Source organism: Anguilla rostrata, unplaced genomic scaffold, assembly GCF_018555375.3.
Source record: "Anguilla rostrata isolate EN2019 unplaced genomic scaffold, ASM1855537v3 scaf0162, whole genome shotgun sequence".
Lineage (NCBI taxonomy): Eukaryota > Metazoa > Chordata > Actinopteri > Anguilliformes > Anguillidae > Anguilla > Anguilla rostrata.
Window position 1 is genome coordinate 3193 of NW_026985720.1, and position 16288 is coordinate 19480.

The 16288-nt window shown below is 43.4% G+C and overlaps 1 protein-coding gene across 2 annotated transcripts; it reads left to right on the forward strand.

Moving 5' to 3' along the window:
- The first annotated feature begins 436 nt into the window (after positions 1–436).
- On the forward strand, positions 437–15901 carry LOC135246305 (H-2 class I histocompatibility antigen, alpha chain-like). Of its 2 annotated transcripts, XR_010327605.1 has the most exons (8): positions 437–721; positions 7137–7415; positions 8315–8626; positions 9445–9753; positions 10982–10999; positions 11922–11999; positions 12809–12848; positions 12941–15901. XR_010327605.1 is itself a non-coding variant. In XM_064319801.1 (7 exons), the coding sequence occupies exons 1-6, from the start codon at positions 472–474 to the stop codon at positions 11969–11971; spliced, it is 1218 nt and encodes a 405-aa protein (XP_064175871.1). In that variant the 5' UTR covers positions 437–471; the 3' UTR covers positions 11972–11999; positions 12809–15901. The 2 variants fall into 2 exon arrangements, 1 of the variants encoding a protein (XP_064175871.1); XM_064319801.1 differs by having other exon boundaries at positions 12809–15901.
- Positions 15902–16288: the final 387 nt, after the last annotated feature.

Consider the following 16288-nt stretch of genomic DNA (forward strand, 5'->3'; position numbering starts at 1 on the left):
CTCCAAGGAGCCTAACTTGTATGTCTTTGGATTTTAAAAACCTGAGTATTGTTATATTGTCTGAGAAATATTTCTGATTCCCTTTCCTTTATGTCTGATTCAGTAGACCCTATCTGAGATATATTTGATTGAGAGAGTTATTTTCACTGCTTAAATCTTTTAAATGTGATTTCTGTCATCTAGAAGTGGTCCTATATAACACCTCTAAATAGTTGTTTAGAGAGAAAGAGAGAAAGAGAAATTGACAGTCATGCACTTTGCATACGGTATTAATGTACTGTACATGAATTACATTACATCATTACATTAATACATTAATGTTGATCTATAATTTCTAATTTAAGTAAGTGTGTGTATTTGGGGTGTGTAGACTAATTGTGTATACGGTGTATGCGTTTATGTACTGTACATTGTTGAGCTGTAATTCCTGCAGTTCTGACAAATGTGTTTGTGTCCACAGCCTCTCACTCTATGAAGAACTTCTACACTGCTGTCACAGCCGGGATTGATTTCCCAGAGTTCACTGCTGTGGGTATGCTGGATGATGAGCCCTTTACATACTACGACAGCGACATCAAGAGGAAAATTCCCAAGACTGAGTGGATAAAGGAGAATGTGGGAGCAGATTACTGGGACCGTTATACTCAGATTCTGACTGGTACTCAGCAGACCTTCAAAGCCAATATTGGAATTGCAATGCAGCGTTTCAACCAGACTCAGGGTGAGTAAACTCACATGTGAACATACACACACACACACACACACACACACACTCAGAATTTTGGTGTTGGACATGCACATATACCGTTTCTGAACCTTCTGACACATTCTTACGTGCAGAGGAACATGCAGTGTCTGTCAACCAATTTTCTAATTTATTAAATCATATCTTTACAACCTCTACACATAATAAACTGTCCTAAAATGCATGTCCTTCCATATAATGACCTTAGAATGTGATGCAGTACACTTTAATTAACATTATAGAATGTCCCACAGAAAATGAAATTGAAAATGAATGATATTCAGCAGCTGGTAAGTGAAAGGGAAGTTTTTTTACCAGCTCCTTATGTGAAAGCAGAGAACATCAAAAGAGCAGATCACCAAAGCAAGCATTTATAGCTGTGATGTCATCTGGCTCCTTGTAATATAAAAATGTTTTCAGGAGTTTTCTATTGATACACATTGTAATGGGAGTGATTTGAACCAATCGTTTAGTTTTACCTTAGAGGGCAAATCCTGTGATTGGTTCATTACATTACACTGCAAGCAATCATCTGGCAGGTGCTCTTATCCAGAGCAATGGACAGTAGTAGAGAACAGTGAAAACAAACGAGAGGTGTCAGTTAGAATTTCCTTTCCTGTGCTGTGGTGTAACCGTACCAGACGGACATTTAACAACTGCCCCATAAACGTGTAGCATTGCCTCCTTGGATACCCCGAACTTCCACAGCTGTCTCATAAAATAAAGACAAAGACTTTGATGGGATTTTAATATAATGGAGTTGGTGCTCTCCTCCCATTTCAGTGCAAAAACTTAATGGAGCCCACCCTCTCCACAGTTTAGCACTCAATAACAAGTGGTGAGAGTTCATCTTTCTTACTTCTAAAGTCAACTACCGTTTCTTTAGTTTCCATAATAATGAGGTTCAAATTGTTAGCAGAGCTCCACTTCACAAGTGCTTTAACTTCCTTTCCGTAAACCGATTTGTCCTCTTTACTAATCAAACCAACTGCTGTTGTATCAGCGGTTTTATAAATTTTCACAGTGTCTGAGTGAGACACACAGTCATTAGTGTACAGTGAGTCGAGCCGTGGTGACAACACACAGCCCTGAGGTGCTCCAGTACAGAGGAACCTGGGTTTTGAGAGCATACTATTGATTTTAACAACTTGTTTGCTGTTGGTTAAAAAGTCTAAAATCCAAAGGCAAAGTTACTGTTCAAAACCAGGCCCCCTCATCTTACCATAAATCTTCCAAGTAAAGTAGTATTAAAGACAGAGCTGTAATCTATAAATAATGTTAGGACGTAGGTGCGTAGGGTCTTGAGGTGCTCATTGAATGTAATCAAAAAGAGATCCTCCACAGATCTATTAGCCCGGTAGGCAAATTGATGTGAATCTAAATTAATTCTGGGTAAGTGATTACTCACCAGCCTTTCAAAGATCTTTATAATAATAGAGGTGAGTACTGCCAGCCTGTATACATTAAGACAGTTTACACTAGGTTTCTTGGCAATGGGGACAATGATAGCAGATTTAAAACATGCTGGCACTTTACAATGACTTATTGACCCGTTTAAACTTTCTGTAAAAACTGGCAAGTTCATAAGCACAATATTTCAAGGTGAACTCAGAAACCTGATCCGGTCCTGCAGTCTTCTTACAGTTCTGTTTCACAAACGGAGTTTTGGCTGCATTCTGTTTAATAACAAAATGTGGAGTTCTAAGATCTGGACTGTATCTGAAGAAGTGACAGATAAGCATGACATTCCCACTTCAAACCTAGAATAAAAATGATTAAGCAGGTCAGGGAGTGTTGGGTCATCTGTTTGGGCATTGTGCTTAGTGTTGTATTCAGTGATCTGTTAAAAGCTCATCCAAACTCCCTCACTGTCTTTATGGTGTCGGTGGTTGTTTGAGCCAGCACCAGCTCAGCTAGACTCGTAGCCAGCACTTCTGAGACTGAAGTCGGTAGATAAATAATAAAACTTTTGTTGCATTTCCCGCATGTTGTTCTTGATAAGAAACAGTTTGACTTCCCCAAACTTAAACAAACACTCCGATGGCACAACGAGCTACATGCAAAGCACACAAGCAAGACATAGCAGCACCTTGTCACCATAGGTCACCGCCATATTGTGGAGTGGAGATCGGAGAGATTGGCCACACGCAGGATGTCTGTTTCCCATAGTTTGGCCATCACTTAAATTTACCGCTCTGTGTGTGTGGTTGTGTAGAAACACAACCATCTGTAGATATAATGTCAGACTGTGTTTGGAACGAGCTGCAGAGATGTTAAATAAAGCTGGCAGTCAGTGAGCATCTCACTCAGCAGCCATATTAGACCCCAGAGAGAGCAGTGGGGTGGAGTCCGTGTCCTGCAGAACAATGCAGAGAAACAGACACAGACGCAGAGAGCTTTATCAAGCTGAACGTGACCACATATTCCACTAAGCTGTGTACTGCATGACCCATCACTGAGTTAATCTGCTGCCCAGAGCACACGGTCAGCCAGAGAGATGCATCCAAACCCTTTCCAGTGTTGCACATGTGAGGTTTCACCTCAGCAGAGACAAAGGTCTCCCTGCTCGTCTCTCACTCTTTTGACCTGTTACTGCAAAGAGAAGCAAAAATATCTCCTGCAGTGTGGATTCATGATCTGGCCAGTCGACTCCAGACAGTTTGGGTTGTGCCCATAACATGTGGGAGAGGGAAGCTGGGTGCTCCTGGTCACCTCTGTCAGTAATGGGCACATGTGGATTTATCTAATCAAGCATCACCTCTACTGGATGAAGGCTGCTGACTGTTTAGAACTGAATTAGCTTCAGGATGAAGTCACACATGATGCTGAATTGATAAGTGTGTGAGAGGCTGCTGCTGGATCTGCAGGCTTAAAGCTGCCCGTGGCTGGAGAGCTGGTGCTCCTGTGGGCTGGAGACTCTGCAGCCGTTTCTCTACAGAAACCTGCAGCTTTGTTCAGAGTCTCTGGCTGCCTTTGCCCACCCGGCCCTGCTGGCCCCGACCATAGTCTCTTTCATCCAATCACTGAGCTGTTTTCCACAGCCTCCATCTACTGAGCCGTATTCCACAGTCCCCGTCGTCCAATCACTGAGCCATATTGCCCTCTCCCTGCTGAGGTCACATTGGAACTCCTGACTCCTGCTGAATGCTGATGTAGCTGAGCCAATCAAATCCTCCACTGTGGATTTTAAAGCTCTCTATCGCTGAGAAAAACATCAGGGGGCTGTATGTATCTGTGTCGCTCTTTGTGCCGTGAGCAAGGCTGTTATCTTCTACAACCATCCCTTCAGCTGAAGAGCTCAAAACCTCCTTCTGCAGCTCCTCTGTTACTCCAGACCTCACCTGTGACAGGTGCCTCTCCACCCTGACTGCAGGATCCTCACAGGCTTTCCCACGCATGCAGGCCTGTTCATTCTGAGCTCTGTTTTCACAAGATGGAGTCCTCTGTCCTCATCAGCATTTCCATCTGTTTGCTCAGATGACATCATTGTACATGTGCCCCGCCCCCATAATGAACACAGGCCCTCCACACCACAGCCCCCCCCCCCCCCTCAGTGATGGACAGTGTGTCTCAGCAGCACCCAGAGTTTGGTTTGCTCGCTCCTGTTTGTCTGCTCGGGGGCACTGGCTCCAGTCCAATATGGCCGCCTTTCACCACCTCCCCGAGCCCTCAGCTGCAGCACAGCGGACTTCCTGTTACTTTTTGGGAAGGACAGCTCACCTGCCCCCAACCCCTCCCACCCTGTTCCTCCACCACAGCTTCTGGAGAGGGACACGCTGGGTTTGGACCCCGGCAGCCGCTGGAGAGGGACTCTTTCTGGGTGTGGACCCCAGCCTGGGCTGAAGCAGTGTAGGCACTGAAATGCCAAACTGACCACCCACCCCCCCACCCCAATACCCGGCCCACTTCAGCCTCCCCAGCCCCACTTTGGGCGGGGCGTGTCACGCCCCCGTCATGGCCGTCGGTGTCGCTCTGTCCCGTTTGCACCCCCGGGTGATAACCCCTACAGAGCAGAGGCGCTGGTTTAGGGAGCTGGAGGCGCTCTTGCGTCTCTGTGTGTGAGGGGGGCTTCTGTACCTGTAGCTGTACCTGTACCTTCACCACAGTTTCAATTAAAGAACCTGCAGTATTTTACTGTGCAGCTGTGAATATATTTCTCATTATATTTCCCTGCTTGCAATAAATTGCAGTATATTCCATCTCCATGAGGGTGGTCTCATTCACTTGCTAAGCCCCTCTGCATTAGAACTTTATTCACCTGCCACATGCCCCCTAGCTCCATCCCCTGTCCCTATCCCCACCCCCTCTCCCCAGCTCCACCCCCTCTCCAGCTGATGGAGTGCTTTCAGCAGCTCCAGGGAGTAGTGGAGTAGGTGCAATGAAACGCTGGTTTCTCATGTCATAAATAACGAAGTCTTCCCCGTCATATCCATACTGATCAAACCCTCCTGTGGCCCCGGTCATCGGTAACTTTACGAGATGATGCATCTCAAGGGGTATATCCTAATGAGATAAATTTGTGTATATAGTTAGCTGTAGTAGTAGCTCGCATACGATTTAGCCTCGTTATGAGACGGCTACGGTGTGAATAACTGATGGAGTAATTTAGCTGCAGTAACTCAAACACTACGGAGACTCCACGTTCAAACTTTGAACGCTCACGCTCTGTTGGAGCAAAGTGACCATTGCAAAGGTGTTTGACTACAGACTGCTAACGTAGCAAATAATTCCTGTTATTGCAGCCAGTCACCCGACCAGCCTTGCAGTTAGAAAATAATCATGACGTCAGATGACGAGGATACTAACAAGGAGAGCCTTCCATAATATGGCATAAGAGAGAGAGCAGCAGACCTACTAAAAAGAAGCGAGTCCATGCCCCCCAGAAGTTCCTCGCAAAATATCAGGAGCAATGGCCGTGCCTCCGCCCCTCAAAACTTCCGCACCATGCATTTTGACATTAGCCACCAAGGAGCTTCAGGTAATAATTTAGCTAAACCTCTAGTTACAAAGGCCTACATCCCTGGATAATTTTTCAATTGAATACTTTTTTTTCCCATTAGGCCTATATGATGTGTGCCTATATAAGCTAATTCAATTATTTAATTATTAAATAAAAATGGAAATCATGAACAGAAACTTGGTTTTATTCATAATTGACAGTGTTTTACATCGCAACATAAGTTTTTTTTTTTTTTTTACATTACAACGTAAGTTTCTGTAAATACTTGAAAATGAAAACATATGTTACAATATACAAAATACATTATTAAATAATTAAGTAATGCAATTCTTTTATGGTTATCTGTTTATAAGCACACATATCATATAATGAAATATTAATCATGAAAAAAATTGTTTTAAGCAGGTGTACTCAAACTTTTGACTTGCAAGTATATCATAATATAGCCCAGTGCAGTGCAAGTGATATTTTAGAATCAGGTCAAATTATACAATTTTGCCTGATCACTTCAACAGTCAGAACTAGAATTATGAAGAAAGGCTTGTGTGTGCGTGTGTGCGTGCAAAGCGAAGTGGTGTGAAAGCATGTGAACTAAGCGTTACACTGACTATTGTGGTACTCAAAATATTTTCCTAAGGTTGGCAGGTCTGCATTCAGTCCAACTGATTGAGTGATTGATTGATTATTCATGGTGATTCTATTGCAGTCACAAGTGTAAGGTGGAAGGAGGGGGCATCTTTATCTTTACTGTGGTTCAGAAGAAAGAGAGAGAACTGAATATTGTTGGGACAGACTGATAAGCTGCATTAGCTTTCTCCATGAAGTTCAGTTTGGGCCCCTTGGAACACACACACACACACACACACACACACACACCTGGATACATGTTGCTAGAACAGCACATTCTGTAGAGAATTTATTGAGGAGATTAACTCCTGCCTGCACACCCATCCCTCCCTCTCTCTCTCTTCCTCACTCTCTCTCTGTCTTTCTCCCTCTCTACAATCGTGTATAATTGTATAATCAGTTTGTAGAGGGAATCAGACTGCTGTGTGTGATGTGTGTGTGGGTGTGTATTAGATGTGTGCAGTGACAGTGTGTGTGTGTGTATTAGATGTACGCAGTGACAGTGTGTATGTGTGTGATGTATGCAGTGACAGTGTGTGTGTGTGTATTAGATGTGTGCAGTGACAGTGTGTGTGTGTGTTAGATGTGTGCAGTGACAGTGTGTATGTGTGTGTGTTTGTGTGTGGAGTGACAGCGTGTACGTGTATGTGTGTGTATTAGATGTGTGCAGTGGCAGTGTGTACGTGTGTGTGTGTATGTGTGTGTGTGTGTATTAGATGTGTGCAGTGACAGTGTGTACGTGTGTGTGTGTGTGTGTGTGTGCATTAGATGTGCATATTGACAGTGTGTGTTTTCTCTCTCCAGGTGTGCACACTGTGCAGAGGATGTACGGCTGTGAGTGGGATGATGAGACCGGGGCCACAGGAGGGTTCTATCAGTTTGGATACGACGGGGAAGACTTCATTACTTATGACCTGAGAAACCAGCGTTACTTTGCACCGGTGCAGCAGGCGTTTATCACTTCACAGAAATGGAATAATGACCCAGCTCAGCTTGAGAACTTGAAGCAGTACCTGACCCAGGAGTGTGTTGACTGGCTGAAGAAGTACGTGAGCTACGGGAGGAGCGCTCTGGAGAGGACAGGTACAGCAGCACTGAGAGCACAACTCTGCTGCTCTCCCACCATGTTAAACTCTTATGCAGCTCTAGCCTGGGAGGCTCAGTGGCAGCAGGAACGCATTCTCTGCACACAGATCACATGGTACAGCTTTACTTCACCCGGCTGAGTAAAGCAAATAATATCTGTTACATGTGCTCTTTAAGGTTCAAAAATGTTTTAGTTTTTTTTGTTTTTTTTGGGGGGGGGGGGGGTTAATATAAAAGCTCAGTCTGTGCAAACACAGTCTAACAGCTGTAGTAATGTACTGAACACATTAACATATTAATTAGCATATTGACATATTGCAAGTCAAACACAAGTTAAAAGATGCAAATAAATATTTATTTTAACAAAACGCAAAAAGACGTTTACATAAGAAACAATAACAGTCCAAGGATTCTGACCAAAAAGAACAAAAACAATAGTCTAACAGAGCCCTGCTTTAGACTAAACATAACCTACTGTTCTTAGTTTAATGAAACTACTAAAACAGTTTAATTAATTACAACTAAAATACTGAAATACTGTTTATTGATCTCCATCTCGACCGGTTTTTGGTTCTTTGTGTAATACCGTGTTTTTTTAGCATAGGAAGAAATGACGTTTAGTTAAATAAATAATCATTTAAACTGCATCAGACATTTCATTCCTCTCTTTGTCCCTGTCCCTCTTTCTCCCCTCTCCCTTTCTCCTACCCTCTCCCCCTCCCTCTCTCTCCCTCTCCCTGTCCCTCTCTCCCTTCCTCCTACCCTCTCCCCCTCCCTCTCTCTCCCTCTCCCTCTCCCTTTCTCCTACCCTCTCCCCCTCCCTCTCTCTCCCTCTCCCTCTCTCTCTCTCTCTCTCCCTGCCCCCCCCCCTCTCTCTCCCTCTGCCTCTCTCTCAGTTGCTCCTAAGGTCTCTCTGCTGCAGAAGGACCCCTCCTCTCCTGTTGTTACCTGTCATTTGACCGGATTCTACCCCCGTGGCGTCATGGTAACCTGGCAGAGAAACGGAGACGACCTGCATGAGGACGTAGAGCTGGGGGAGACGGTGCCCAACGAGGACGGAACTTTCCAGACCACATCTCACCTGACAGTGAAGCCTGAGGACTGGAAGAGCCAAAAGTACACCTGTACTGTACAGCACAGGAGCCTGAAACAGGACATCGTTCTGTCTGTCAAAGAGGAGAACATCAAGAGGAACAGCGATATCAAGAGTGAGTGAGAGAGAGAGAGAGAGTGAGGAAGAGAGGGTGGGGAGTGAGAGAGATGTCAGGAGTGAGTGTAAAAGAGAGAGATAGAGTGTGAGAGAGAGGGAGGAAGAGAGGGACGAGAGGGAGGGAGAGACATATGATGACAAATGATGATGCCTTGTTCTTGAAGACACTAAATGTTCTCAGTCCATTCTCAACAGTGAGGGAACGAGGAGGTGTAACACCTGTGACATCACTGTTTAAGGTTAAGTTTGGCTCTGTAAATTTCCTTTGTGGTAGAAAGGCTGTGTAACAGCAGTAGTAGTGTACTGAACACACTGAACACATGCGGTCTGACAGCAGTAGTAATATGCTGAACACAGGCTGTGTAACAGCAGTAGTAATGTACTGAACACAGGCTGTGTAACAGCAGTAGTAATGTACTGAACACATGATGTTTAACAGCAGTAGTATTGTACTGGGCACATGCTGTCTAACAGCAGTAGTAATGTACTGAACACATTAAGTACTGAAGCGTTGACTCGTTTTACAATGAGGCATATAACATATTCCAAGACCAGACTCAAGTTAAAAGATGCAAATAAATATTTATTTTTACAAAACGCAAAAAGACTTTTACACAAGAAACAATAACAGTCCAAGGATTCCAGCCAAAATGAACAAAATAACTAACATATGCTGTGTTGTTTAACATGGGAAGAAATAACATTTGGTTAAGTAAATAATTTAACTAATACATTAAAATTTTTATTCCCCTCTTTCTCTTTTGCTGTCTCTTTCTTCACCTTTACTCAACCTCCCCCGCTCTCTCTCTCTCTCAGTTGCTCCTGAGGTCTCTCTACTGCAGAAGGACTCCTCCTCTCGTGTTACCTGTCATGTGACCGGATTCTACCCCCGTGGCTTCATGGTAACCTGGCAGAGAAACGGGGAGGACCTGCATGAGGACGTAGAGCTGGGGGAGACGGTGCCCAACGAGGACGGAACTTTCCAGACCACATCTCACCTGACAGTGAAGGCTGAGGACTGGAAGGGCCAAAAGTACACCTGTACTGTACAGCAAAAGAGCCCGAAACAGGAAATCGTTCTGCCTGTCAAAGAGGAGAACATCAAGGGGAACAGCGATATCAAGAGTGAGTGAGAGAGAGAGAGTGAGAGAAAGAGAGATACCAAGAGTGAGTGAGAGAGAGAGAGAGTGAGGAAGAGAGGGTGGGGAGTGAGAGAGATGTCAAGAGTGAGTGAGAAAGAGAGATAGAGTGTGAGAGAGAGGGAGGAAGAGAGGGACGAGAGGGAGGAAGAGAGAGAGTGAGAGAGAGAGATATCAAGAGTGAGTGAGAGAGAGGGAGGGAAAGAGAGAGAGAGACATGATGACAAATGATGATGCCTTCTTGTTCTTAAAGACACTAAATGTTCTCAATCCATTCTCAACAGTGAGGGAACGAGGAGGTGTAACACCTGTGACATCACTGTTTGGGGCTGGGTTTGGCTCTGTAAATTTCCTTTGTGGTAGAAAGAGAGAGAGATGAGACGAACACAGAGAGTGGTTTACCCCAAACACACTGCACTGCTCAGTAGTAGAACCTCTGTCTCTCTCTACACTAACCACTGATACACTGAATGCATTTAAGACAACTAGTGAGGCAAAGGGATGATTTAGACATGAGTCAAATGAAGATGTCAAAAAAGCTATATACTATATTAAACTTGTACGTGTGTGTGTGCGTACATGTGTGTATGGGTGTGTGCGTGTATGTGCGTGTGTGTGTGCGTGTATATGTGTGTGTGCGTGTGTGTGTGTGTGTGTGCGCGTACGTGCTGTGTCTGTGTGTGCGTACGCATGTGTGTATGTGTATATATGTATATGTGTGTATGTGCGTACGTGCGAGCATGCGTACGCGTATGTGTGTGTGTGCGTGTGTGTCTGTGCATGTTTGTGTGTCTGTCTGTCTGTGTGTGTCTGTGTTTGTGTGTGTGTGTGTGTGTCTGTGTTTGTGTGTGTCTGTGTCTGTGTGTGTGTGTGTGTCTATGTTTGTGTGTGCGTGTGTGTGCGTGTGTGTGTGTGTCTGTGTTTGTGTGTGTGGTGTGTGTGTGTGTGTCTGTGTGCTGGGCGCTCTCATCCTCATCCTCGCCGTCATTGGTGTCGTCATTTGGAAGAAGAGAAGCTGAGAGTCACTGACCACAGCGATACTGACACACTGAGTTACAGACACAGACCCACTGACACACCTTAACTCTGAGAGACACCAGCGCAGTCACATAATAAAGCTGGCACACTGAAACATTTCACAGAGTTTAATAGTTTCACAGTGACAGTCAGACATGCTGTATGTATGATTCTAACTTTGTGTGTTTCTGTTCCAGGCTACAAGACGACTAACAGTGAGTATATTTACTCCTTTACTCAATGCTTATGAATGTCATTATAATCAAGTGCAAATAATGCCCAGGTTTTAGACTGTAATTACTCCTGTTTACATGTCTCCAGGGTTGCAGTGTTGTCCCTTGTGTGTGTGTGTGTTTGACTGACTGACTATCTATATTTTAATCAGTTCTGTCATTCTGTTTTTAATTGGCTGAAATATGTTACTGGAGTTACTGTTATATGTGCCTGAGTGTGTGATATGAGCCTGATTGTGTGATATGAGCCTGAGTGTGTGATATGAGCTGAGTGTGTGATATGAGTCTGAGTGTGTGATATGAGTCTGAGTGTGTGATATGAGTCTGAGTGTGTGATATGAGTGTGTGATATGAACTGAGTGTGTGATATGAGCTGAGTGTGTGATGTGAGTCTGAGTGTGTGATATGAGCTGAGTGTGTGATATGAGCCTGAGTGTGTGATATGAGCTGAGTGTGTGATATGAGTCTGAGTGTGTGATATGAGCTGAGTGTGTGATATGAACTGAGTGTGTGATATGAGCTGAGTGTGATATGAGCTGAGTGTGTGATATGAGCTGAGTGTGTGATATGAGTGTGTGATATGAGCTGAGTGTGTGATATGAGCTGAGTGTGTGATATGAGTCTGAGTGTGTGATATGAGCTGAGTGTGTGATATGAGTCTGAGTGTGTGATATGAGACTGAGTGTGTGATATGAGTCTGAGTGTGATATGAGCTGAGTGTGTGATATGAGTCTGAGTTTGTGATATGAGCTGAGTGTGTGATATGAGTCTGAGTGTGTGATATGAGTCTGAGTGTGTCTGAGTGTGTGATATGAGTCTGAGTGTGTGATATGAGCTTGAGTGTGTGTTATGAGCTACACTGAGCTCTGCTGAACTGGGGTTCTGACTGAGCTTCTCGTTGCAGCCTCTGACACGGATTCTGAGAACTCCGGCCAGCCTGCAGTAAAAGCCTAAGATCTCAGTAAAGACTGCGTAATGCACAGTAAGTCCCTTTACTGTAGACCTACTCTGTATAGATCCCCTCAGTTACAGAAATTCATCACTCTTCTGAACACACAGTTAGTTACTCCACTGTATTAATGTGTCTCAGTCTCCACACTCCAGTTACCACGGTTACATTATAGCTAACTTTTTAGATGATAAAGCCTCGATATGTTTGATTCTATCCATATTGCGTAAGTTTGGATTTATCTAATGTTGAATGAATGAATGAATGAATCATTCCATTTATATAGCACCATTCCAAACGCTCAAAGTGCTGTTTACAGTGATGAGTGGGAACTCATCTCCACCAATGTGTTGCACCCACCTGGGTGATGCACGGCACCCATTTTCCACCAGAACGCTTACCACACATTAGCTAAGGTGGAGAGGGAGAGAACTTTTTTTTTTTAGCCTATTAAATCAAGGGATGATTAGGTGGCAAGTTTTAGAGAGCCAGGTTTGGAATTTAGCCAGGACACCGGGGAACCCCCTACACTATATATTGACACTATATATATGCAATATATATATTGCTTTGAATGCATTGTGTACATTGAGATGATATGTAGCTACGGCTAAGAACTCCTTTAGCCAGCAGTCAGCAGGCTAGTAACAGACAAGACTGTGAATGAGCACAGATGTAAAGTGCTATCCAATGAGAGGTCGCCGTTTCGGAATGTGATGGAAGTGGATATTGACCAGAGCAGGCTATGCAGCTTCACCAGGTCCACCCTGCAGGCCTGTAGCTCTGTACTAGAGCCTGGATCCAGAGCAGAGTTTAATCACCCTGTACTGCTGTCTTTACAGGAGAGGAGCTGGAGGAGAGCTACAGCAAGAGGATCCCACACACACATACGAACACACACACACGTACAATACATGCACACACGTACAATACACACACACACTCACACACACACACACACACACACACACGCCCACACAATACAAACAGACACACACACACACATGCACACACACACGCGCGTGCACAAGCGCACACAAATATTTTCACCTTTTCATTATGATCATCTACAGCTGGTGATAGTCTGGTGTCCCCGAAGAACAGTTTAGAAATTATTTGAAATGTTGTTGTTTTTTAGAAGCTGAACTAATAATTCTTATTTCATCATAAAAAAATCAGTTCCCAGTGGTCGACCCAACAAATGGTGTGGCCACCCATTTTGGCTGGAAGCTCTCAAAACTTTAACAGCCCCCAGAACAATGTCAATGGTTGTTTTGCATTGCATTTGATAGCACCTTTGACTCATTATCTCAGAAGGCTTTACAGTGAAGGGGGTTACCTCACCTGTGTAGCCCCCACCAGCGTGGTGCACAGCAGCCATTTTGCGCTGGAACACTCACTGCATATCAGTAGTTACAGTCACTTACTGCAGCAGTTAAAATGGGGGGTTATCAGGTGGTTGCTGACCTGGGGATTTTCTGACAATAGTCATTGGATTAAGGGTTCATTTAACTAAACATTGAATGTTAATGCTGTCCTGGTTCTTCGTTTTCTCTTAGTTTTAAACACTGTACAAATACACTGTACTGTTCGCATTGGATCCATTAAAGCCCAAAAGAACATGTACATTATTTTAGATATTATGTGCCTATGAATTAATTAATTACTATTGTATATATTGATCATGAAATGTTTGATGATAATTATTATATGTTGCAATAATGTGCACATTACGGTGCGAGATATTCGGATTTGGATGTTTTGTTTATATTTGGTACAATTGCTTTGCACATTGCACTAAATGGTTGATCATACAGCAGTCAAAAGTGATGTCAGCCATTTTCACCTTTGCATGTGAGAGCAGAGGTGGTGACTGATGCTTTGTCATGACTGGGAGCCCATGCGTTTTCTTCACCACAAAAGCTCTGCAACAGCTCCGCAAGGACTCCACAATGTGGTCATCAGAATGATTCTGTTTTTTAATTTGGGTCTTTTGTTATTGAAAAGAACACAACCCAGAGGAAACATTTTACTTTGTTTTAAATAAATACTGTATTTTGAGATGACCAGTTTGTTTTTGGAATTCTTTGGAGGGAAACGAGCGAGTCTGAAATTAGGAACCCTACTCCACCTTTTACTCAAGCCAGGGCGAACTCAAATGGGAACTACGCTCTACAAGTTCCATTAGAGTACAGTCTGGACACATGTGAACCACGGAAGTGATCTTTATCAAAGTTCCATCATTTAAGCCGAAGTCTAAGTTTTCCGCATTCAGCAAAGAGGTTGGTGGAAAGATGCACAATGTGTGACCACAGAGGAAGAGTGTGTAGAAATCATTCAAATTTATCAATGACAGAAACTAACACTGGTATTCCATCAGTATTCAGCCATACTACGGAGTACATCTGTGGCCTGAGGGTTTACTTAAATACAACAAAGTTTCTCATTGTAGTGGCACTCCTGCAATGCAGCCAATGCAGCCACTTGAGCCTTGAAGCTTGTTACAACCAAATGGCGCGTGATAAAAGATTCAGAGCCATTTGTTCGTTTTACTTTCAACTTGTACAATAATACGAGCAAAATAAAACGATACAGACAGTATGCTTGCGTGTTCGTAAACACGGTCAAAAACTATATTGCTTTATAGCTTGCAAAGCCCATTCTACGTCTTTGTTCAAAATGATCTAACATAAAGCATAACGTAACACTAAGCATTCTGGTATTACTTAAAGGGGGGTATTCTCAATACAAAAAAACAATTTTACAGTTATGCAAAGAAATATATCTAATAAAATAATAATGTGAATGCTTACTATGTTGCAATAACCAAATTAAAATATTTATTTTGAAGGTTACACTCATTATTTCCTCACTCAGAAGTTGATTGATAATCAATCCACTTTGTGGAATTCAAAGATTTGGTTCAAATCAATGTAATAGAGATATGTGCATGTTTGCAATAACAGAACGAAACAATCTTTAGTCAGATTTTTTTCCCGCGTATTTGTCATGTTTCATCTGTTGTCCTTTATGTTTATACTGATCTGTTTATATTGCCTCTTGGCTGCGCACTGAAGGATAAACATGCTTTCATCTAAAATATCTGATCATCATATTTCTGGGGTTGTGTGAGTGTTGTTTTTATTCTAATTCAGATCTGGCTGAGCAACTGTGAGTCAGAATTTTTAAAAATTTTAAGCCTTTTTAAAATAATAATAAAACATTGATTTCAAGCCTGAAATCCGATACACTATACAGAGATATAGCCGAACAGCTCATTTTTTAACCCCAGTCCCTGGGCAGGTGAATGCCCAGGTGTTGCAGGCTGGGTCCCATCCTGCACTCCTACAGGCCATGAACGGACAGGAGAATGGAGTACGAGAGAAAACAAGTGTAGCTGGGCGGTGAAGAAAAACCAAGTTTTATTTATGCACATAAGGAGGTGGGTCCAAATGGTGGTGGGGTGGGGGGTGTAAAAGATCACTGTAAATAATGCCCCTTCTGTATGATGTTGCCTCTATTGTAGTTGATTTAACACTGCTGAGGTTGATTTAGCACTGCTGGGGTTGATTTAGCACTGCTGGGGTTGATTTAACACTACTGGGGTTGATTTAACACTGCTGGGGTTGATTTAACACTGCTGGGGTTGATTTAACACTGCTGGGGTTGATTTAGCACTGCTTGGGTTGATTTAGCACTGCTGCTGATTATGTAACATTTTTAGTGTGCAGTACAGGGGGAGCTGCTGCTTACTTTCATCAACTACAATTAAGAGTGGGAACGCAAACAAACAGTAGCAGGACTTCTGCTGTTGATATTGTAAATATAGCTTTTTATGATGTAATTTTATTCCGGTTTTCTGTTGTGCTGATACATATGCATACATGTATGAAGGTGTTAAGATTTTCTGGAATAAAATTTACATTTGGAAGTGTCTTGTGCCTTTCTTGCTTCTTCATTACATTCCATTACAGGCATTTAGCAGACTTATCCAGAGCAACTTACACAACTTTTACATACAGTTGAGGCCAAGGGAGGTGCTAGGGAGAGTTTTAGACCCAAAGCCGCAGCATAGGCTGGCAGGGACCCACAACTGTCGCTTTGAAGAGAGTTCTCCCCAAAAACTTAGTTATGATGTGCCGTGTCACACCGGACGGTATCGGGGGAAAATGTTTTTTTTTTACTCTTGGGAAGCCCTCAGCCAAAAGGAGCGCGTTTCCCCCCGGTTACTTCTCTCAAGCTCTCTCTTCCGGAAGGTTCTGCTCCCATCACAGTAATATCAGCGAGGTGAGAGCCTGCCGCACCCCGACCAGCGCCACCCT